Consider the following 24,194-nt stretch of genomic DNA (forward strand, 5'->3'; position numbering starts at 1 on the left):
ATATTAGTTCTGGGTTATCAAGAAAAGATGTATTTATGTTCTATATCTTTTATTTAAAAAGACAAATCTGTAATTCACAAGAAAAAGGTTCTGCCAAAATGATTACAATTAAAAAAGATGTTTTGTTACCTACAAGGGTAATTCGTAATTTCAGCATTTCACTTGACAAAATCTATCATGTCCCTGACTAATTTTATTTTATTTTATTTATTTATTTATTTTTTTAAAAGATTTTATTTATTTATTTGAGAGAGAGAGAATGAGAGAGAGCACATGAGAGGGGGGAGGGTCAGAGGGAGAAGCAGACTCCCCGCTGAGCAGGGAGCCCGATGCGGGACTCGATCCTGGAACTCCAGGATCATGACCTGAGCCGAAGGCAGTCGCTTAACCAACTGAGCCACCCAGGCGCCCCTGTCCCTGACTAATTTTAATAAGCAAGTCTCCAGTTGGATCTGTGGTGATAGTTCTAGTCAGGACGTTTGGGATGAAAACGGGATCTACCCAAGTTATTCATATGAGGAGGGTTTGATTGAAGGGAAGCAGGAATCCCATGGAGCCAAAGCGGAGCCCCCTTTTCCAGAAGCTGGAGCTAGGCTCTTTGTCATGGGGCTCCTGCATGTATCCAGGTCCCTTGGCTTGGGTAGGGAATGTGCTCCACTTTCCTGCTACTCTCTGACCTTGTAGTTCTTGAGAGCAGAAATCTGAATGACTTGGCAGCTAGTCAGCGGCGTGGCCACCTCGTGCTTCTTTGGTCTATTAGTTGTGGCCAGGCCTGTGCGGGTTCCTAAGAGGACAGCACAGGTCTCCCAAGCCTGTCCAATAAAAATGGAGGAGGTCGAGTGAGTGGCACATGCCTGGGAACTACATTTGTCAGCAAGAGTCTCATGGAGGAGAAAGGGCTGAGAAATTTGGGTAGATGGGACTGGATGGTGGGCCTTCTTGGCAAGTGAATGGGAGGGCGAGAAGGCCCCCATGAGGACAAGGTTGGAGCCAGGAGTGATGGACAGGTCAGGTAAGTACCTCTCTTCTGTCCCTTCACATCGCTGTTCTTTTTTTTTTTTTTTAAAGATTTTTATTTATTTATTTGACATAGAGAGACACAGCGAGAGAGGGAACACAAGCAGGGGGAGTGGGAGAGGGAGAAGCAGGCTTCCCGCCGAGTAGGGAGCCCGATGCAGGGCTCGATCCCAGGACCCTGGGATCATGACCTGAGCTGAAGGCAGACGCTTAACGACTGAGCCACTCAGGTGCCCCCACATCGCTGTTCAGAAAGTTCGATGGATTGGATTTGACAGATAAAGAATCGAGGATGTCCATGAAATTATTTTAAGTGAGCAGTGAAGTCCTGCTAGTGATTTATGTGACGTGAAGCTCAGTCAAAATGACTTACAAGTTTTCATACTGGGTGTTGGGGCAGAGGTCTAAGGCAAAGTTGGAAAAGTTGGACGTGGGCATTTGCGGGCCCATCTCAAAGGCTTCTGTTCAGTTTAGATGTGTCGAGCTTCAGATGTTTTGTATGACAGCCACATGCCCAAGGAAGCCCTGGGAGAACAGGAATGGAGATAAGATTTGGTGTGTATAAGCAAACAGCAAGTCTTTAGAAGGAAAGTGAGCAGAGTTTATGAAGGGACCCAGAAAAATTGAAAAATGGCTGATGGTTCTAGCCTGAGAAAAAAAGTAGACTTTCTCATGTCTCCTTTTTCTGATGTGTAGAAATGCCAGGATGGCTTGGCCATAACACTTGCTCCTTAATGAAATATTAATGCATCACCCTGAGCAAAGCTGGACCGTGGGTCCTCCTCTCTAGCACAAGGAGCTCGATCTACCAGGATTTGAACATTTCTGTTAGCTTCAGAACCCTCTCTTCAAAGGCCACCATCCACTGTCTGAATGTCCAGAGGGACGTGAGGGAAGCTGTTTAGGGAGAGCTCAGGGGGAGGGAACCGGCAGCTCGGGGAGAAGGGCGGGGGGGCCTCTGGGACTGAGAGAAGGTGGCTTCTACTTCCTCTTCAAGGCATCTCTGCAGAATTGCAGACTCTTGACAAGACAAGGTTTGGAAAGGACTAGCCCTCAAGACCTTGTGTGCTCCCTTAAAGCTCTATAATCTCCTGATGGTGACTCAGACAACACCCCATGAGTGTGCCATCTCACAACCTAGAGGGTGCTGTCGTAAGCACCGTCTCTTTTAGCCTCACGATCTTTGATCCTGTGACATAAGGGAAGCAAATATCATCATCTCCACAGACAAGGGTTTGTGTCTAAATGGGCATTGGATGAGTTGCCTGCAGACTGGTTGCTACTGAGTGTCAGAGGAAGACAAGAACCTTGCTGGTTTCCCACCGATGGTTTCCTAATTCCTGCTGCTCTATTTCATGCCATTCTTTGAGCAGCCACCATGCTGATGACCTATTCTGACGTCAAAGCTGATGGTCACGTGGAACTCCCAGACTTATATAGCTCCTGTTCTTAGGCTGAACTGGTTTGTGTAGAATCATGCAGAAACTCCATGCTCATCCAGCTCCCTCAGTATCTCCCTCATGTTGCACAGTGATTTTTTTCAGCCTGTGACCATCTCTGGCAATCACTGAATATCCTTTCCTTTCAGTCAGACTTTGCCCCATCCCGTTGCATTGTCCCTGGAAGGCACAGGTCCACTCTCTCTGCCCTTTTGGAGAGATCGTCTCTATTGGACGGGCTGCTTGGATCGAGATCCCACTTATCACTAGGACAGTGATTCCTTCACTTGTCCTCCCACCCTGACCCAGACCCAGCATTCCTGGCTTCTGATTCTGCAGGGCCGTCAAGCCAGTGGCCCATTCGTAGCAAAAGAATTAGGTTCTAGAACCTTCCATGAGGCTGAACATGAGCACATAGAAGTTCCTAATATCCAAGAGTTGATGAAACACATCCACTTTCAACCTTTCAGTCAGGTGTGGCGTGGCCTGATGGGGCCTTTTGTGCTGGTGCCCAAGGCCACTTCTGTGCTAAAGAATGGGGCTCAGAAGGGAGAAGTCACTGACACACTGTAGCATTGATGGACCTCAGAAATGTTGGGCTAAATGAAAGAATTCAGACATGAGAGACCACATACCGTACGAGTCCGTTTTTATGAAATGCCCCAAAAGGGCAAATTTATAGAGAAAGAAAGTAGATTAGTGGTTGCCTGAGGCTAAGAGTAGGAGCAGGAAGTCACTGTAAATGGCATGAGGCATCTTACCGGGGGCAACAAAAATGTCCTAACACTGATTTTTGGTGATGGTTGTATCACTCAGTAGCATTATTTAAATTCATTGAATTGCGTGCCCTAAATAGGGTGAATGTTACAAGATATAAAGTCTATGCCTCAATAAAAATATACTTAAATATTTTATGATACGTAAACATACCTCCTTTTTTGTTTAAAAAAAAAGAATAGGGTCCACACTAGACCTGGGAGCTTCCAAGTGTCACGTTATAGTTTGGTTATAAGAAAGTGGAGGAATCCTACGTATGAGAGACGCGTCAGAACTCGACTGACAGGTAATTGCCTCCAGCTCAGATTGTAGAATCCGTTCTTAAAATAAGATCGCTTACGGATTTGTATTTTGACCAGAAGTTCAGTGACCTCTTTCGTGGGAATCCTATCCTGTGGACAGAAGAGTTAGGAGGACCCTGGTTGGTTCTCTGGTGGTGTGGACTCCAAGCGAGGTCTCTCTTTCCCTGCCTCCCCTTTGTTCCCAGCCTTATTCCCCTCCCCACCTTACTTTTTTTTTTAAGATTTTATTTACTTGAGAGTGAGTGCGAGTGAGCGCACAAGCAGGGGGAGGGGCAGAAGGAGAGGGAGAGAATCCTCAAGCAGACTACCTGCAGAGCATGGGGCTGGACACGGGGCTCGATCCCAGTACCCTGAGATCATGACCTGAGCCAAAATCGGAGGCTTACCCAACTGAGCCACCCAGGTGGGCACCCCCCCCAACTTTGCTTTCTTACAAAAGTAATATATAGTCACTATAGAAAAAGAGCATTGATAAAAAAAATTAAAATTGCACACAATACATTATAGATTTGTTTCAGACTAAATGTTTGGGTTCCTATGTCTCACTTGCCAAATAACCCCCATTGAACATATTTGATGCATTTATTAACTCGTTAGAATATATCCCTAGAATTTCTGGGTCGTAAGGGATGCGTTCTTAAAGTTGTTTATACATATTACCCAATTGTTCCCTGAAATCTACCTGTGCAATGTGGAGTTTCATTCTATGTGAGTCTAAAATGTGATCTGGCCACCAGAACTGACTGTGCTCGTTGGTCTCATGATCGGTTATCCGTCCTGCGCAGGAGAGGGGAGATGGTGTTGCGACTCTATCCCAAGGTAATCAAACGAGGCCTGGGCTGTTGATTTTAATCCCGGACACAAGGCATTCACTGAGACTGGCCGTCTGAGTCTGGGCAGGAGGCAGTGGCCAGGATGGGACACTGTGCCTTAGGAGGGATAATTGAGGCACCAAGGGCTAACAGCATGTGAGAAGTCTGGAAAGGATGTGATTAACTTTCTTCAAGCATTTGATGGGCTGTCATGTCAAGAGAAATTAGATTCACTCTGTGTGGTTGTAAGAGCAGAATAAGCAGAGGGTTGCACGTTCTAGGCAGGAAAGATTCGGTTTAATGTCGGAAAGCCCTGCGTAACAGAATAGTCTGGAAGTGGATTGGGCTCCCCCCTGTTCACGGTGAATCCCCCTTCCCTCTACGTCCCTGGGGATGTTCCAGCGGGGCCAAATGCCATTTGGATGAAGAGGCATGGCATGGGTGTGAAGGGAATTCATCATCCGGATTTGATTTGGGGACCTTTGAGAAAAGTTTGTAACGACGAGGCCTTGAACTTGAAATCACAGCTCTGACTATGGCAGAGACAGATGAAATAGTCTGCAAACACCATTCGTCCCTTTAATTGTTTCTTGGAGCAAGGAGGTAACTTATTGACTCCCCTAATCTCACATTTTCTACACTCTGCCTTTTGCTGAAGGAGAGTTTAGGTTTTGGACAGTCTTTGACATCCAGCTCAGTTATTGTAGTAGCCGTGTGGGGAGATGGTTTTTCTCAGTTGTTTGTGTTTTCCTTTTATTTTATGCTGTTTGCCAACCATGGATCTCTCGGATCTACATCTGGTGGAAGGTAAAAGGGATGGTTGTCATGTATCATTCATCTCTGTGTAGCCTTTTCACCTTTAAAAAAACCCCAAAACTTGAATATTGGTCTCAGTACTATTTAAGCTGAACCATACTTTTGCAGTGTTCTGAATCCTGACTATGTTGAAAAGTTGGGCTTTTCCATTGAGGAAATAATAAGTGTTTAAACTATGTCTTTTAACTTTTTTTTTTTTTGTCTTTTAACATTTTTTAATGCATGTTCTCCTCATTTTGATATTGACACTTCGGGAAGGTAAAAAATAACTAGGTAGTCTACAAAATCCGTTAAGAATATGTGGGAAATTGCCCGTCTGATTTTAATGTTTCTAAAGCACGACTGATTAAATAACCTAACCTTTGGCCCCTCGAAGTGTGGTCTGCTGCAGATGGCATCACCTGGGAGCTTGGTAGAAATGCAGAATCTCAAGCTCCATCCTAAAGCAACTGAATGTGCATTTTCTCAGGTTGACCTTCTGATAGTGCCTGGTACACAGGCTTTCCCAGGAGACTAGCTGCAGATCCGGTGGGCAACAGTAATTATCTCGCCTTGCTGTTTTGTTTTGAGCACCTGCTAACGTGCCTGGCATTGTGACTAGGTTCTTTCTCATGCATGAACCCAGGTAATCCTCAGAATCACCCTCTCAAGGAGGTATTATTAGAGGCTCAGAAAAGCTGTCACCCGGCCTGCCAAAAGTGTCACTATAAGACGGGTTCTGGAGTCTGTATCTCCTAAACCTGAGTCAGAGACGTGGAGGCCTGGGTTGTCATGCTGTAGCCTGGCCAAGCGCGGAAGCTTCTAGTCACTCCAGCTCTCCACCTGGGCGACCCTGCACATCCAGCAATAGCAGCTCAGCTCCTAGCCTCTGGCCTTTCACGGTCCAGTCGTGGTGCAGTCGTGGCCCAGTCATGGCCCGGTCGTGGCTTGGTATGGAGGGCCTCGGGAGGAAGTCACTTCTGACAGATGTTGGGAAGAGTGTGTAGAGCCCCACATTTCCCCTGCAGGCTGGCTTCCTGAAGCCTCCGTTACAAAAGAAGTTCAGGGGTCGAGACAAACACATTTCTCAGGAGTTGCCTGTAACAAAATAGGCTGTGTGTGGGCCGGGGGGGGGGGGCTTCAGTTTCTGTGAATTCTCTGTTTTAAAAGACTAGATATTTAGTACAAATCTGTTCTCACTTTTTAATTCTGAAGCCTTTAGGATGTACTGTTCTCATGGATTCTGAGGAAGGAGATACATGAGTAATAAGAAATTATCTTTTTAAAAAATTAACATATGTATTATTTATTTCAGGGGTATAGGCCTGTTGATTCATCAGTCTTACATAATACCCAGTGCTCAGTACAACACATTTTTTTTTAAAGATTTTATTCATTTGAGAGAGAGAGATTGAGTGTGCAAGCACACGCAGGAGCACCAGTGGGGGAGGGGCAGAGGCGGAGGGAGAAGCAGGCTCCCCACTGAGCAAGGAGCCTGATGGGGGACTCGATCCCAGGACCCCAGCATCATGACCTGAGCCGAAGGCAGACGCTTAACCGACTGAGCCCCCCAGGCGCCTCACAAAATGATCGTTAATCATTAAGTAATATTTCTGTTTTCCTGCCTGCATTCCTCTGGTCGTGTTGGATATTTAAGAATGAGTCTGTCACACTCGGTTGTACCTCAGGAGATAGCGACTCATTACATCCATAGTAAACTCACAACTCGGGAATGGCAGGATTCCAGAATTTTTCAAAATGTGAGGTTCCATGAACCATCCTCAGGGGAGGGGGGAATAGAGAAGTTATAATTACATTTATTTAATAAGTACCACTTAGTAAAATTCTGATAAGTAAAGCAAAATTAGTATAACAATTGGGATCAATTTATGTATTTTGTATTTGTTTACCAACTCAGCCCCTGGGTGGGTGGGCATCGGAGAAGGCATATAAAAGGAGAGAACATTCTAAAATCTACCAACCCTTCCTGATATTCTCCCCCTCCATTTTATTAAAAATCAGGGCCAAACTTCAACTCCCTGCCCACCATCATTTGGTGGTATTTTTGTTTCTCTTTAGGTATCATCCTATTTTCTTTTTCTTTACCACTGACATCGGCTTATTTGGTATGAATGCGTAATAGATTAAATACATATGCATTTAAAATATTGTTTTGATTTGTCTGTGAATTGTTTCCCTTAAAGGGCCTATCTGGGGAAATGAGTAATTTCTCATCCTGTTCTTGCAGGAAGAATTTTAAATCGTTTCTCCAAAGACATTGGGCACATGGATGACTTGCTACCCCTGACGTTTCTAGATTTCTTCCAGGTAAGGTCACAGTGATGCCAAGTTCTTGAACGGAAAACTGCAGTTCCTGTTCTTTCAGGTCCTTTCCATGGGGGCCGAGGGTGGGCCTCCCGGCCTGACGATGTCATGTTATCTTAGTAAAGGCCGTGTTTGTAAGAGAAAGGTGTGGTTCTGATTCGGAGGCTAAGTTAACATGAGTAATACCTCATGTGTAGGAGTGGCTACACAGTCTTGTCAAGGTTGGTTCGAAGCAGCTACAGGCTTGGTAAGTGGTTCTGCATCTGCCTTCCAGGTATCTGGCATGAATTTCCCTTTACTGTGAGCACATTTCATAATATAGAAACAATCACCTCTCACGGAAAGATAGCCCAGATTGATTAAATTATGCATTGTATTACTACAAAGGACAAATATTTACTGCACCATTTTGGGGGATAAAACCAGGTGTGGTTACTAACAAAGAAAAGATTAGTAATAATAAGGTGAAAATAATACTTTGTTAACAAGGACAAAGGAGAGCAGTTATTGCAGATACAAAGCCTTTAAAGGCAAGTACATTTAAGCCAATAATTTGAGTACAGGATCAAAGTCATCTCAGAAAATGTCTTTTTTATTTTTCTAGGCAGCTTTTCTTTCACACGTTGATTGCTCTAAGTCTTTTTTGTTTTTTAAACAAAATTTTAAACCCAACGATCCCACAAATACCTTCTATACAGCATATGTTCTGTCTGTGAACTTGAGGTTCTGAGGAAAGATATTGGGTCATCTCATGCCTCATCTGCTCACTCAGTGTTGCAGCACACGTGGGATGATTTTCCTGCTGTTTAATTCTGTCTACTTTTCAGCGATTCAGGCTGGGGGACTTTCTTCTTCATTTCCAAGTGGGCTTTTTTTTTTTTTTTGAAAATGACATACATTTATCAATAGCTGCACATATTCCAAGATCACCACTGCTATCGCTAATACATCTTGAATTTGTGTTTCACTCTCCCTAAGCAATCATGAACTCATTGTAAGGCCAGGAAGTCGAAATGCTGCCACTGGGGTCTGCAATCATGGCTTCATCCTGATGGTCGTGCTCACCCCCCGACTTTTGTTCAATGCCCAGATGCACTTCAAGTCAAAACTTAGGGACTTTTCTGGAGCCCCTGTTATAAAAAGGAGCTAGAATTACTTAATTTGGAAAATCAGCTATGTTATAAAAATCACTAATAGGCCTGAAATGACCACAGGCATTTCTGTGAGTCACTCCTAAGCGCAGCAATGAATATCTGACTGCAAACAGTATAGCCCATGGGCAAAGGCACGCACTGTCACCAACGTGAACCAAATGGAGACTCGAGACTCGGAGGCAGAGTACTTTCACTGCAAAGAGCTCTGATTTTTCCGTCCCTCTTCTGCAGACTTATTTTATAAACGTGTCCTGCTGGGTTTTGCCACATAATTTATCCCCAAGAAGCAATTCTCGCTAAAACAGGGTCACATTTTCCCAGGGATTGTTAATTCCATTGAGAAGATTTGTGGAAAGGTTGTTTTTCTTTGCAAGTGCAAGTTAGGCAGCGATTGAGTTTCCTAAGCTGGCTGGCCCACTGTGTGCTCGGCACATGATCAGCCCTCCTAGTCTGAATCGCCCACCTAGTTTTTTGGGGTTTTTTTAAGATTTTTTTTTTTTAATTTGACAGAGAGACAGCGAAGAGAGGGAACACAAGCAGGGGGAGTGGGAGAGGGAGAAGCAGGCTTCCCGCAGATCAGGGAGCCCGATACCGGACTTGATCCCAGGACCCTGGCACCATGACCTGAGCCGAAGGCAGACGCTTGACGACTGAGCCACCCAGGCGCCCCATCGCCCACCTAGTTTTGCATGATGTGTGGAGGTACAGGGATAGATGCTGCCTGAGTTCATTATAAAACATTCTCAGCAGCCTGAGGAGAGAAAATTCTAGTCTCTCTGTACTTCTCTTTCACCGAGAGACAGGGCCTTTTTATTACCTGCTCACTTAATCTTGGTGAGACTTATCACCGGTAATCCCAATTAGCTGATTTCTTGACTCTAATAGCCGAGGTAAATCTCGATGTTATTGTCTCCAAGAAAGAAGTTTTGTCTCAAGGATAACTCAGTTATCAATTATGATAAAGATCTATTGTCACTTGTTTTGTTTGCAGGTGTCTTTAATAAGGCTTCTCATAAACCCTTCAGGAAGAAATATTTTCTCCTTTTAAAAATAGAATTAGCTAAATAGAAAAGCTCTGATCCCTGCCATTGTTGTTGATTCTTTGAGGGACATTTCCCAACAGTCGTTGTTTAAATGGTTGTCAGGAGGAATCAAGGGAGACTTCATAAACAATGCAGTAACTGGTTCATCTTACTTTGTGTGTAGAAGCCGTTCCCTGGAGGATTTACATGCGATGAGTAGGCTTTTGACTGAGGTATCACTGGGATCATTTTGAAGTATTTGGTCCTCTTGCTATATAGCAAGCGAAAATTTTTATCAAAGCCACAAAAATGAATTTAACTGGCCCTCAAATAAAGGGCAACAAAAGTCAAAATGTAAATTGATTTTTTTTTTTTTTTTTTAAGTTGGATAGGACACTGTTAAGGCTAAAAACAACCCGGTGGTGTTCTGGGACTCTTAATGGAATCATGTAAACTTAAAATAAACACTATTATGGTAAGCACATAGAATGAAAACTAATTTTCCAAATCAAATACATTATATTCAATTCATTTTCCCCAATCAACCAAATGTTTAAAACCTGTTAGTTATAACAGCAATCTTCTGGAAATTAATTAGAAGCCTATTAGCTCTGCTAGCTGAGCCGAATGAAGAGGGTTGCTTGTTACATTTCTAAATAGGCTCCTGAATTAAAGCAAAGCAAGGTCAAAATGACAATCAGCTTGACTCACCTCATGGCTTTACTTAAGTACTTGATCTAGTTTTTGTTTGCCTTTTTATAGGTGGGTGGGTGTTAGTTTTTTAAAGGAAATTTTACCTATTTGGACTCAGTCCTCTAATACATTTAAGAGTTTTAACTAGTCCGGGAAAACATGCAGGTATCATGACTATTAGCTGTGCGAACAACAGCACCTTCCCAGTTATGCGGGAATCTGAAATGGGAAGGATTTTCAGACCTTGCGTCCAGTTCATGAGCTCTTCGCAAGCGTTTTGTCAGCGCCTTTCAGTACCGAGACAGTAGAACATTCCCTTGTGCCTTTGTTTCTGATGTCAAGAGCAAAACCTGCTGCTGTCATCGGGAGGCCCCCCAGGTGTAATGTCTCACATCAGGTTTTTTGGATCTCCAGCAGCTCCTCCTATGCTCAGAGAAGCTCACAGAACTGAGTCTTTCCAAACCTAACAGGTGAGTTTAATTGAAATGGTTGCGTTTTAAAAGGACCGGGAATTTCCTTATCAAGAAGTTACCTTTGGGGTGACCAAAGGTAGGAGATGCGGTTCTTCCCAATCTACGTATCCTTTACATCTAGTATTCCTGAGCCAGAAAGAACTTGGCGGGATTTATATAGTAACAAATGGAACACAAACCGAAATCCAAAGCTTAGATACCTTCATGAAGAAGGAGTTAAGTTTTCCACTTATCAGAATATTCAAATTAAGACTGTCATGTGTGATTTTTTTTTTTTCCTTACTAAAGATATGCCTGTGGTCATGCGTTTTGGGGAGAGTTAAAATCAAATAGATATAGAAATAATGTGATTACATTTATCCATGTGAACTTTTTAATCCAGATTATGCACGTTTGATTGCTTTTTCTGTAAGACAATGATAGTTCTGTCGGTTTTGTAAGTAAGAGTTCGGAAATGTGAACCACTGGGTTAGAACTTAATTGTTTTTCCAATTGAGTCTGATGCTGAGAAATTTGAGGAGAGACCTGAGATCAGAATCTTCCATTGGAACCATAATGCCTGGAGTTGCTAATACTCTGTAGAAGCAAGCCCTAAATCAGGGGCAGATTTTATTACTCCAGCGACTAAATGATAGGGATAAGAAAATTCTGACCAGATATGCTGGCCCGATAAAGGGTATTTACCTAACTCTGTCCCTTGGACTTCAACAAGAGATTTGTATTTGTGTAAATATTTATGGGTGTTTTGTTTTGTATTGCTTTTTGGATAGTTAGCTATTCCTTAATCCCGCTAATGGGAGACTGTGACGCAGCGAGTTTTGAAAATGTGTCGAATTTTCTGTTGTCCTGCGTTAGAGTGAGGAATCCCACAGAGCACTGGGGCTCACGTGTGGGGTTTGGGAACCTGTGCTCACCCAGGTGAGGAGCAGTAGTGAATGAAGAGAGATCAATTTTTGACCAGTGAGGCGTTTTGGAAGGCTGGGCCAGAAGCGAGGGAAATTTCTGAATATATCCTCGGAAATAAATAATTTATACAATACAGAATAACGGCAGTCTGCAGGTTACCTCAGGGTTGCCCTGGGCCTATCGGGTAAGTTAGCCGGTGGCTGGCAGTGCACATCTGGCTTATCGGTGGTGTTCAGACACGTTTTGTTTATTTGCTTTCTTAAAATCGGAACAGTGTTAACGATATTCTTAAAACCAAGTCATCTATCAAGCTGGGATATAGTTCTTCACGTGTTAAAACCAACTATCTTTATGAAAATAGGGGTGAAAAATACAAATAGTATCACAATTCTCATCTGGACCTCAGACATGAGAAATCAATGGTGGGGGCCATACTTTGAATAGGACCTTGGCCTTCGAAACATGATGTATTTGGGCAAACAAAGATATAAACAAAAATATAGATGCAGTAATTAAAATTCACATTTTTAAATGTTTGGCTGACTTCCTAATACCATAGCACAAATCCCAGCAGCCTAAATCTCATCTTTTAATTTTCTTAAAGCAACGATTGATTTAATTAATAAAGGTACCATGCAGGTGTAATATTTGTAATGTTTTAATAACATTTAAGATTTAATGAAATGAATTTTAATGATTAATTTTAATGACCCTGGTATGATTCTAATATTTGCGCAGATCTGTTGTTTTGTGAATATATTTGCAACAAGATATATAATGGAAAATCCTGACATTTCTCCCAAAAGGGAGACATTGTTTTTATAATGTACCTGTGGTGTGTAGACTTGTAGTTCTTTTTTTTTTTTTTTTTAAGATTTTATTTATTTATTTGACAGAGAGAGACACAGTGGGAGAGGGAACACAAGCAGAGGGAGTGGGAGAGGGAGAAGCAGGCTTCCTGCACAGCAGGGAGCCTGATGCGGGGCTCAATCCCAGGACCCTGGGACCATGACCCGAGCCAAAGGCAGACGCCTAATGACTGAGCTACCCAGGCGCCCCTAGACTTGTAATTCTATCAGTATTTCTCATTCCTAGATCATGTCTTTGTTTTGCTTTTCCCACCCCATCTTTTATTGAGCTCCTACCATGTGGTAGGATGAGGGATGGAGCCTGTATCTTCCTTCATTTGATCAAGCACTTACCGTGTCTTTTAGGCCCCCTGCTGGGCTTGGTTGTGGAGTTGAATGACATTTAATTCCCAGTCTTCCTTGAGGCACACTCTCTTGGGAGAGACAGAAGGTCAGCAATGACAACTCTGTGTGACATTATAAAAGGAGGGAGACTGTATGGGAGAATGGCTAAGGCTCTAGCGTGAGAGAAGTCTGCTTTCCTGTCCCCGTCTGTCATTTTTAGTTCACTTATCTTGAGGACATTCTGAGACCTTCCGGTGGAGGCATCCTGCAGGTGGTTGGGAGCGTGAGCCTGGTGTTTGAGAGACCTGGGATGAGCGTAGAGCCTGCGTCTTCTTTATGGAGCAGGTAGTCATTGATGGTGGGAAGATGGATAAGATTGCCCAAAGAGGGGCGCCTGGTGGCTCAGTCGTTAAGGGTCTGCCTTCAGCTCAGGTCATGATCCCAGGGTCCTGGGATCGAGCCCCACATTGGGCTCCCTGCTCGGCGGGAAGCCTGCTTCTCCCTCTCCCACTCCCCCTGCTTGTGTTCCCTCTCTCGCTGTGTCTCTCTCTGTCAAATAAATAAAATCTTTAAAAAAAAAAAAAAAAAGATTGCCCAAAGAGAGTGAAGCATTTTTAGGGGCCAACACCAGAGCTTTAAAAAAGAAGTCTTGATATTGAAAGAGAAAGAGAGAAGAGAAGGCAAGCAGATGAGACCTGGAAAGAATGGCAAGGAAGAGAGGAGGGGAAATCGGAGCTGCAAAACCAAAGGAGGACAGGTGTGTGAAATGCAAAGCAGGGGTGAGGAAGCAGAAAGCTGTCAGTTGGATTTGACGGTGAGCGGTGCAGCGAGCAGCCGGAGCAGGTTTAGGATAGAAGGAGTACAGACTGCAGAGGCCGAAAGTCAGAGTAGAGGCAGCTGGGATGAGAGCAAGCTATTCTTTGAAGGAGTTTGCTCGGTGTGTCGCTGGGGGGGTTTGGGTTTTATAGCTTGTGTTTTGGGGGCGTTGTGGGGGGTGGTGTATCTCCCCCCGCAAATCCCACTGATAAGCAGGGATTAGAGTCGAGGTCCTGACTCTAATGGTGAGTAGGATCCCCTATGGATCTTCTCCAGCCCCCACCCACTCCCAGGAGAAGGAATCTTCCAGAAATTCATCCTTTGCCAAGTTTGGGATGCTAATTTTTCAGAGTGCCCCAGAGGAAGTCCTGGGAGGCAAGTTGTTAGGACTGAGGAGGTCAACTGAGCATTGAGGAAGTGCTTCTGGAACCTGAGTAGTCCTGAGAGTAGGCTCAGGAAGGGGAAAGTTTGAGGGGAGTTGCTTAGCTTTGTTTTCAAGGATAAAGTCGGTGCCAAGTGTATTCAGCTTCTAACGATTCTGTTCATCCTTGGTGTATCTGATAAGCCTTGAAAGATACTTGATCATTTTAATAATTTTTATTACTTTAAAGTGTTTATTCCATATCCTTTTCCTCAGCCAACTCCTCCTCATTCCCTTCAATGAAAGCTTAATTTATTTAACAGTTTGTAATTATAAAAAAGACCTGCCTGTTATTATGTCTTTGTTTCTTCTGTCTTTGCCTCATGAATACTGTGGTGCATAGATTAACCTGCCCATGATCCTCTGAGATCAGCAGATACCTTTGTTCTTTGCTTTCAAATGCCAGTCTCTTTGCTTATTTTCAAACTTAATTTGTTTTCTTCTCTGAACCAGAGACTCTAGTATGTCCTAGAAGGCTGAGACTGTTCAAGGGATAAGCAGATTCCGTCTTCCTACCAGACCGGCTGCACCACTGTCCTCACCACAGGAACAGGGACTCACACCCTCTCCCCACCACAGCAGCCCTATCTTAGAATATATATCTAAATGGTTTGTCGTGCTTTGGTTGCCGGTGATTTGTGTTACAAAGAAGCTCAGGCCTAGAGAGTAAAATTCAGATTTCCCAGCCCTTAAATTTAATCTCTCTACAGCTCCTGGACAGAAACTTGACGTGCCCGTGGGGTGGATCACCGAGATTCTTCTGCGTGTTACACACACGCCTTTGGCCCAACCCCCAATGGACCCCCTCTTCATTCTTTAAGGACCCACAGAAGTCTCTCTTCCCATTAGTGAAACTTCCCTTGAGCATGCTATTCTGCAATAAAACCATCCCTGTGCCCTATGCAAAGGCCAGGAGCACTCTTATTTTAACCTCACTTCCAGTCAATCAGGCAACACTAAGCATTTCCTACGTGCCAGGCACTTTTCCTGGGATTTGGTGTGTAGAACTAGGCATTGACTTCCAGAAATTTACATTCCAGTGCAGAAGACAGATGGGAAACAAGGAAATCTGTAAGGCAATTCCAGTAATCTCCTAGTGCATTAAGGAAAGTGTTTGCAGGTGACTTCAGGGAGCGCTTGAATGAAACATGGTGATCAAGGACGCTGTGATGTTTGAGTTTAAAAAAATAGGAAGGGGGGGCGCCTGGGTGGCTCAGTCGTTGGGCGTCTGCCTTTGGCTCAAGTCATGATCCTGGGATTCTGGGATCGAGCCCCGCATCGGGCTCCCTGCGCGGAGGGAAGCCTGCTTCTCCCTCTCCCACTCCCCCTGCTTCTGTTCCCTCTCTCGCTGTGTCTCTGTCAAGTAAATGGATAAAATCTTTAAAAAAAAAAAAAAAAAAAAGGAAGGAAGGAAGCAGCCATGCAGAAAAGACCTGTACGCAGGTCTTTTTAGACACCACGCAGGGTGGTGGGTGGGAGAGCATGCTCAGGAAAAGGAACAGGTACAGATGCTTAAGATGGAAACAAAGTGGTAGGTTCCCAGGGAGAGGGAAAGCCGGGCAGTGAACAGAGAGGAGAGATGGGCAAGAGGTAGCTTGAGGCATAGGCAGAAGTGGACCACATAGGCTAAGGGCTTCAGCTTCTCTTCTGGGTACAGTGGGAAACCACTGGAATATTTTAAACAGAGGAGGGACCCATCATGCTCACATTTCAGATTGAGAAAAATGTCTATTTGACACTAATCATAGGGCTAAAAGAATTTTAAGTGTTTTAAGTCCTCAATATATGCATAATCCCTTAAAGGCAAGGCTCTGGGGCTGTATTGCATGGCATCCCCTCCCCCACAGCGCAGCTTCAGAAACCAAGGCAGATCCGAACTTGGTGCTTCAGTCATTAAAGTGGTGAACGCTGTATTGTCAGTCCCCCGATAGGAAGGTGGTTCTCTGCAGTCAGCGTGGACCTCTTGTCCTTCCAACAACCTACCCTTTCTAGGGCAGTGGCTCTCAAGCACCAGGGTGCCCCAGCTGAGTTAACATGCAAAAATAAGGATGATGTAGGATTTTTTTTTTTTTTTGCAAAGCTGAATTTTCTCAGTTTTTCTCTTTTAGTTTATCTTGTTTTCTAAATACAGTGGCATGGCTCTTAGCCAGGAGATCTAAAGTCACTCAGAAGGTGACAGGTAGTCTGCATTAGCTGGAAATAACAGTCATCCTAGCTAACGTTGAGTGACTCCTTCCTGGGTGTCAAGCCTCGTTTCAAGTCTTTTATTTGTATAATCTCCATTTTTCTGGCGACTCAGGAGGTACATAGAGTTACTGTGCTGTTCTCACAGATGAGGGAAATGAGACTCATGATAGATACATAATTACATAATTAGTTCAGGGTCACACAGCTAGGAAGTGATCAGTTTGAAGCTTTTATTTTTATATTTTTGAGTTATACTCATTTATGCTCATGAGGGAGAAGCAGGGTGCCCCTTTCTCTCTTTCCATCACATCAGAGTATTCGTTTTTTTTTTTTTTTTTAAAGATTTTATTTATTTATTTGACAGAGAGAGACATAGCAAGAGAGGGAACACAAGCAGGGGGAGAAGGAGGGGAGAAGCAGGCTTCCCCGCGGAGCAGGGAGCCCGATGCGGGGCTCGATCCCAGGACCCTGGGATCACGACCTGAGCCGAAGGCAGATGCTTAACGACTGAGCCACCCAGGCGCCCCACATCAGAGTATTCTTACTGAGGGAAATTCCAGGTAGAATCTCTAATAATAATCATATTATTTGTCATCTCGTGCCTACACCTCCTCCCCAACAAGTGTACAAGTGGTCATATGATATAATCCCATGGTATTTGAGATACAAACCTTTTGCAATTGTGATACTAGCCTTTTTTTCTTTAGAATTAAAGGTGGGCAAATCACCTTTCTTCTCCATAAATGCTTTTTGAAATGTTTGCTGGTTGTAAAGTCCAGACTAAGAACTACTATTTTCAAAAACTTTATTCCGTAGCTTATGTTACGATAAGCCTGATTTCAGACACAAGTATGGGAGAAATTGTGACTGTTTTTTAGGCGTGCACACTAGGTGGTAGAAGATGCCATATTTATACATATTTTGATGCATGTTTGTTTGGGTCGTGATATACACAGCTCTGTAGTACTGTCATGTAAACAAGGACAAACAATTGGCTGTGATGAAAACAAATGAACATTTCCTAAAGTTTTGTTGAAAAATAGAAACTTTAAAACTATGAAGAATAGGCGATTCTACGCTACACTAGTAATTAGAAATGCATTTCTTATAGACAGTGGTACAAATATAGTAAACAATTAAATTGTTAAATTTAAATACTGGAAATGTATAAACTGTGTATAATAGCTTTATCATTCATACAACAAAAGTAAACACTTTATGGTTTAATTAAAACGAATGTCCAGGGCGCCTGGGTGGCTCAGATGGTTGAGCATCTGCCTTTAGCTCGGGTCATGATCCTGGGGTCCTGGGATCGAGTCCCGCATCGGGCTCCCTGCTAGGTGGGGAGCCTGCTTCTCCCTCTGCCTCTCTCTCTCTCTCTGACTCTCATGAATAAATAAATAAAAAACATATAAAAAAAATGTCCAAGTAGCAGTTTAAATTTTGAATACTATGAAAAATTGTCAATAAAATAAATTTTAAGGATGCCTGGGTGGCTCAGTCAGTTAAGCGTCTGCCTTTGGCTCAGGTCATGATCTCAAGGTCCTGCGATTGAGCCCCGTGTTGGGCTCCCTGCTCAGCGGGGAGCCTGCTTCTCCCTCTCCCTCTGTGCTCTCTCTCGATCTCTCTCTCGCTCTCAGAAAATAAATAAAATCTTTTAAAAAATGAATTTTAAGATTTTATAATGTAAGCATTAACATTCTTTTCTGTGAAGATAGGAGCCTGATGTACTTGAGTTCAGACAACAGAGCTTGTCAGTGTTCTTTATATGCATATGGGTGTGTGTGTGTGTGTAGCATAAATACGTACGTACCGTCAAGGAGCAATTACATCGTTGATATGTAGCCCTTTCAAACGAAGTAGCTTGCTGCACATCTTAAACTGTAAAGCAAGGAAAATCGTGTTTGTGGCTGGAACAGAGGGTTTTATGTAGGGCTCTATGTGAATCATGATCTGCATTTTAAGATGGCCTTGAAAACTTGTCTGAGGAATTTAGATTTGAACCTATAAACTGTTGGCCCCACCCAAGGTCTTTGAGCAGGTAAGTGGCTGCTCACCACGTAATTTTAAGGGAAACTAGAATGTGTGTGCCTCTTTCTTTTTAGAAAATGTCATGCATTTTGGTGGATTTTACTGAAAATCAGCAAAGTTGGTAATGTGGTTTCTGTTGCATGGGCGTGGTGGTTGCCCGTGAAGTGTGCCCTTGGCTGCTTCTGTAAAGGATCTTAGTGTTTCAGATTCCTCTCTCTTCTTTGTGGTCGCATGGGAAAGTTCCCGTGGCCGAGGACTTCCTCCTCCTGCCTTGCTGGTTCCAGCCGGCATCCACATGGCGTCTCAGGATTGGGCAGCAGGCCACTGGGTTCCGTGCTGGTCTTCAGTGAGGCTTCCCTGGGCTTCTGGCTCGGCTTCCCCCATTTCAGTTCAATGTACCGCACACGATGCCAGGGCCCCAGGTTGACTGGGAACCTGATCACGTTTCATGATCTGATGCATTCTCTGAGGCGGTCGCCTTCAGGAGAATTATGGAGGAAGTTAGCGAAACATACACTGAGTGACACTGGAAGTTAAGACATTAACTCCAAACCTGCCCTTGACCCTCCAGAGGTAACTATTAGCCTTTCCTTGTTTTTTCATTCCTTCACTAACAAGTGCTCTAGATCGGATGGCAGAGTCAGCCCCTGTTTTGGTGTTTAAGCCATTTCTCCATTTTCTCCTACCCCCACATCTCATGGTGCTCTCCGTCCCTGCTGTAAAATGAAATTTAGTGGCTCTCTGTAGTGTACGCATGCTCTCTGCTCCGTTCTTTGGCCTTGTTGTCTTTCCCCGGAGTCCGTCCTGATTCTTCCTAGACTTGTTCCTGCTCCTTGCCCTCTTGCTGTTTTATAATGACAATACGCACTCTGTGAACTGATAAAGTAGGTGTGACAAATGGAATGCTTTGGGAAGACTTAGTAAAAGCTCCACTTAAAAAAAAAAAAATTGTTAAGTATCTAGGTATAGATGAGACAACACGTGAGCAGGGTGGGGGCATTACAGAAATACAGGAGGATTCTGTGCTAAGAGCCTCACAAGAGTCTCCGAAGTCCCAGGTGCTGCATTACGGGGTGATTGATGTAAGAAAGACCCTGAGATACTCTAATACCAGATCTGTACATGGTTTTAAATTAAACCAAAACTTTAAGATTTTGTATTATTTATTTCCGAGTTGGCCAACTATTAGTTCAAACTGTAGCACTTGGGGCATCTCTGTAACCCTGCCCGGGGAAGTTGAAGGTGGCTTCCTGGTGATCTCTGAGCCTCATGTCCGGGAGAAGCAGCCACCAACGACAGGAAGCCAAGGAGAGCACAGGAAGTTTGCAGGGACACCAGAATGTGAAGTTTGAGATCTGGCATCAGAGGAGATAAAGATGGATAGGTACAGAGGAGGCAGATGACAGGGAGACCCGCATCTCCAGCACAGGGATTTGGATTTGGAATATTGGTAGAAAGCCACAGAGAGGGAGGAGACACCACCATGTTGGTGGGTTTTGCCAACATAGGGGACAGGAAGAGGCACTGGTTTGGCCAAGTTTCTCTTTGAGACATCTAGGTAGTGATGCCAAGTGTGGCTGATGCAAACCCTTGATTCTGATTAGTGTGTCCACACTGTGGGAGAGTTGTCCCTGCCCCAAGTGATGTCCTTCAAAGGCCATATCCCAGCACTGGCGCAGTCCTGAGTCTGTATGCCGTTGTGTACAGCAGCTCCTCAAGCTGCCGGGGATGTTGCCTGTCTAGCCAGATTTTAGTTGACGGCCAAGTTGGAACCACTCACGATTCCAGAAGAAGAAGGAAGGCCGCATAAAAAAACCAAATTTATGTATGTATTGAGTGTGATTGTACCTGAGGATGGAGGAACCCTGCGGGTGGTTCTTGCCGTTGCTCTTGGTTCTGTAGGAAAAGCTTCTGTTTTCGTGGTGTGAGGGTTGAATATGCTGCTGTAAATATGATTATATGTTAGTGGGTATCATTTATAATGTAAATAGCTTTAAAATGTGGAGTGGGTACAGTGGGAGTCCCCGCCCCCCAGCCTGCCTTTGAGTTTGACCCTAGCTTTACTTCTTCCTGTCCCTGCCCTCAGAGAGCCGCACATTCCTTATTTGTAAAATAGACATAATGGTATTACTTCTCAAGGGTTATTGTGAAGACGGAAAGAAATCTTTTTAATAAACTTCTTAGCATAACATCTAAGTGCACGTTAAGCACTAAATAATGGGTTGTTATTTTTTAAAGTGCTATGTATCTTTTTAAGTAGGAGGAATAGTTTGGTAATGGCATTATGTTACATCAAAGGAATTGGCACAGAGCTGTGGGGCCCATGAGCATCACCACATGAGCTGGTATCACAGAGATTCTAAGTCTGAGCGCCCCGAAGATTTTAATGGCTATTTTTACATGTAGACTCATGGAGTCACCATCAGTGAATTTCAAAAGGGACTATTGAACACTACATATTTCATATTAACAAACTTAAGGCAATTTCTGGAAGCCTCCCGCCCCCCCCAACCCCACCGATAATATTTGAGTCAGGATGCTCAATTATTTAGAATTCCTGACCTGAAACAGTGATCACCTCCAAGAAGTCTTTCTACTAGCAAAACAAGTCAAAAGGAAGGTAAGAGGCCGGAAGTTTGACTTAAGCATTCTAATTAAAAAAAAAAAAAAAAGGGCTCCTCGAGCATGTGAACTTGCACACAGCTGCCCTCAGCAAAATGCTGTAATTTATTGAGGAAAACTGAATTGCAAAACCTTTCTTCCCCACACACCCCTCATCCAAGAAAAGAAAGAAAAAAAAAATCAACAGCTTGACTGAGCTTAAATAACTGACTTTTCATATCCTTTCATGGAGCACAAAGGCTAATCCTGAGGCCACTTGAGCCACCAATGCAGGCCGTGGTGGGGACCACCATGGAACGTGTCATTCCCTCCTCACCGCACACAAAACACATTGACTGCAGCTTTATGAAGTGAAAATGCCTGAGAAAAAAGAAAATGTGAAGGAGGTGTCCGCAGTCATTTCTTTCCAGAGGGGGAGTGCGGAAGAAAAAACCTGCTGCATCTGGATATTGAGAACAAAGCCAGCCTAAGACTTGGGTACAATAGGTTGGGTCGCTTGCTTTTATAGATGCAAAAGAGTGGATCTGCCTTTCCTTGTCTCAGTACCACTGACCCTTGCATTGCATTGTGTAGAGATGTCAGGGAAAGTGTGTAGAAAGCATTCCAGCCTCTTTCACCGAACAATGACGTTGTCATTTTGAGATTTCTATGGTGTGTTGACCCCTTCCCCCACTCCCGCCCTGAAATCCCCATTGGACAAAGGAGATGGTTGGTTAGGCTGCCTTGCCCTCGTTTGGAAGGTCTCTGTTTTACCGACTCTTTAAAAGGAAACTCCTCCATTTTAACGGAACCACAGTGCTTTCACGCTTTTAAAATCAACAAAAAGCGTTGTAGCCAGAGCCGTGGCAAGGATGGAGGATTCCAGAAAAGTGCCGGTCCCGGCGATAATGAATGATTCATGCAAACTGCCAAGTTAAAGTGGGTTTCCTTGTTAAGAGAAGGGAGAACTGATGATCTGGGTTACTGGAAATATTTACAAACACTTGACCCTTAGGTTTCTGAGATCGGGGTGATAGGATTCACACAAGCCCACTCATGTGATTCCTTTACCTGTCTTTTTTTTTTTTTTTTTTATGAAAGATGAGACGGTTGGTATTTCCCCAGCATAATGGTTAGCACAATTAGAAGAGTGGCACCGTCAACATCAGCATCGTGACAGTTAATCACCGGGGACCCTCTCAGGCTGGCAACGAGTGTCTAATTTGTCTGTCCCAGCATGTGTCTCCAATGATAATGTTTGTAGTTCATGAAGAAACTAATTAAGACCTAAAGAAAAAAAAATACGGATCTAATTTTTAATCAAGCGTGGTGGTATTGCGCAGAGCGTAGAACTCTACGTTACCACATTATTGGATGATGTTCATTGCAGAACAGTGGCCTCTCCCCAGGCTCTCTCGCCTTGCCATCTTGCATCTTTAGGGATGATTAAATGGGCACTTGTTGCTAGGGAGAGGAAAGTGGCTACATATTTACTTAGCTCGAGGACCTTTAGAGTCTCCATATGCTGTTCTTGACTACATTCCTTCAGTTCTAGCTACTTGATGAGTTTTCGGGATGAGAGGAACAAGAAAGGGATGGACTGGAGAACTCGCTTCAGTTTTAGTAAAATCTTGCACTTGCTATTTTCTGTATGGATCTCTCTCTCAAAGCTGATGTGGAACATGATTCATTGTAGTCTATATTGTCTTTTGCTGCTGAGTTTCATGACTCACTTGTTTCTTGGAGCCCTTTCTGTGGGTTCATTGATTTAGTGTTCTCTGATCGGCATTTGTCTTGAGTCACGAAGGAGATAAGAACATCTCTGGCGTTGAAACTGAGGGCTAGCACTCCATGGCAGATATGCCAGACCCGGCTTAGGAGCCTTTTTTTTGTCTGACGCATGCAGGCTGGTTACCAGTATTCCTCTCCTGTGCCTTCTCCTTCCCTGCCCCGCACAGGGCTCCCCAGGAAATCACCACGTGACCTTATGGCTGTGTATTCACATGTTGCCAACACCTGCCCGAGCATGACCAAAGGAATGGGAGAGGAATTCTGTGTCAAAATCTCTTTTTTAGCCTGTTGATACTGTTATTGAGGTATTGTTTATACACAATAGAATTTTTTTTTTTTTTTTTTTAGTAGTTTGAGGAGTTTTGATAATTGTGTGCCTCCCTGGGTCAGACTACCCGAAATAAGATGTAGAACCTTCCCATCCCCTCAGAACGTCTCTCTTGCCCCTTTGTAGTTAATTTCCAAATTTCCAGACCCCCCCCCAACTCTCCCAGATTTCCACTGACATAGAATCAATGTTCTTATTTTTGGGCTTTACATACATGTAAATGGAATCAATGTAGTACATGTTTTTTCTGTGGCTGCCGCCTTTTTTCTCAGCATCTTTTTGCGATCCATCCCTGTTGCATGTCGCATGATTCATTTTTTTTTTCCTTGAGTGATATTCCACTGAATGAAGATTTCACAATTTGTTTATTCCCTACTTGATGAACGTTCCAGCTGTTAACAGTTTTTAGCAATGAACCTTCTTGCACAAGTGTTGATGTGGATATGTGTTTTCATTTATTTTAGGTAAAACACCTAGAAATGAAATCCCTAGGTCATAAGTATGTGTATGTTAACTTAAAAAAAATTACCATAAATGTTTTCAAGAATAGTTGCAACATTTTATACACTCACCAGCAGCGTGGGGCCGTTGTAGGGGCCCTACATGTTTGCAACAGTTCCTATTATCAACCTTTTTGATTTTAGCCTTTCTAGTGGAGATTGGTCTCATTGTGGTTTTAATTTGTACTTCCCTGATGATTGATACTGAGCTCCTTTTCATGCATGCTTTTTGGCCATTCAGGTATCTTCTTTTGTGATCTATTGGTTCAGATCTCTTGCTGATTTTTTAAACTTTAAAAAAAATTCTTTTTATTGTTGATTTACAGGAATTTATATATATATATTTATATTTTATTTATTTATTTATTTAGAGCACCTTGCGAAGTTGTGGGTTAGTGGGGAGGGGCAGAGGGAGAGGGAGAGAAAGAGAATCTCAAGCAGGGTCGACACGCAGCATGGAGTCCTTCATGGGACTCCATCCCACAGCCCTGAGATCATGATCTGAGCTGAAATCAAGAGTTGGACGCTTAACCCACTGAGTCATCCAGCTGCCCCCATATATATATATATGTGTGTATATATATATACACACACACACACACGTATTTTTT

The 24,194-nt window shown here is 43.6% G+C and overlaps 1 protein-coding gene across 3 annotated transcripts in view; it reads left to right on the forward strand.

The window, feature by feature from the left end:
* ABCC4 (ATP binding cassette subfamily C member 4) overlaps window positions 1–24,194 on the forward strand; it is a 239,879-nt gene that overhangs the window by 143,432 nt on the left and 72,253 nt on the right. For all 3 annotated transcript variants that reach the window (XM_021695986.1, XM_021695985.1, XM_021695987.1), the window contains one exon: window positions 7,391–7,470. In XM_021695986.1, the coding sequence (XP_021551661.1) occupies window positions 7,391–7,470 (80 nt within the window). The remainder of the gene's footprint in view (window positions 1–7,390; window positions 7,471–24,194) is intronic.

Source organism: Neomonachus schauinslandi, chromosome 3 (genome assembly GCF_002201575.2).
Source record: "Neomonachus schauinslandi chromosome 3, ASM220157v2, whole genome shotgun sequence".
Classification (NCBI taxonomy): domain Eukaryota; kingdom Metazoa; phylum Chordata; class Mammalia; order Carnivora; family Phocidae; genus Neomonachus; species Neomonachus schauinslandi.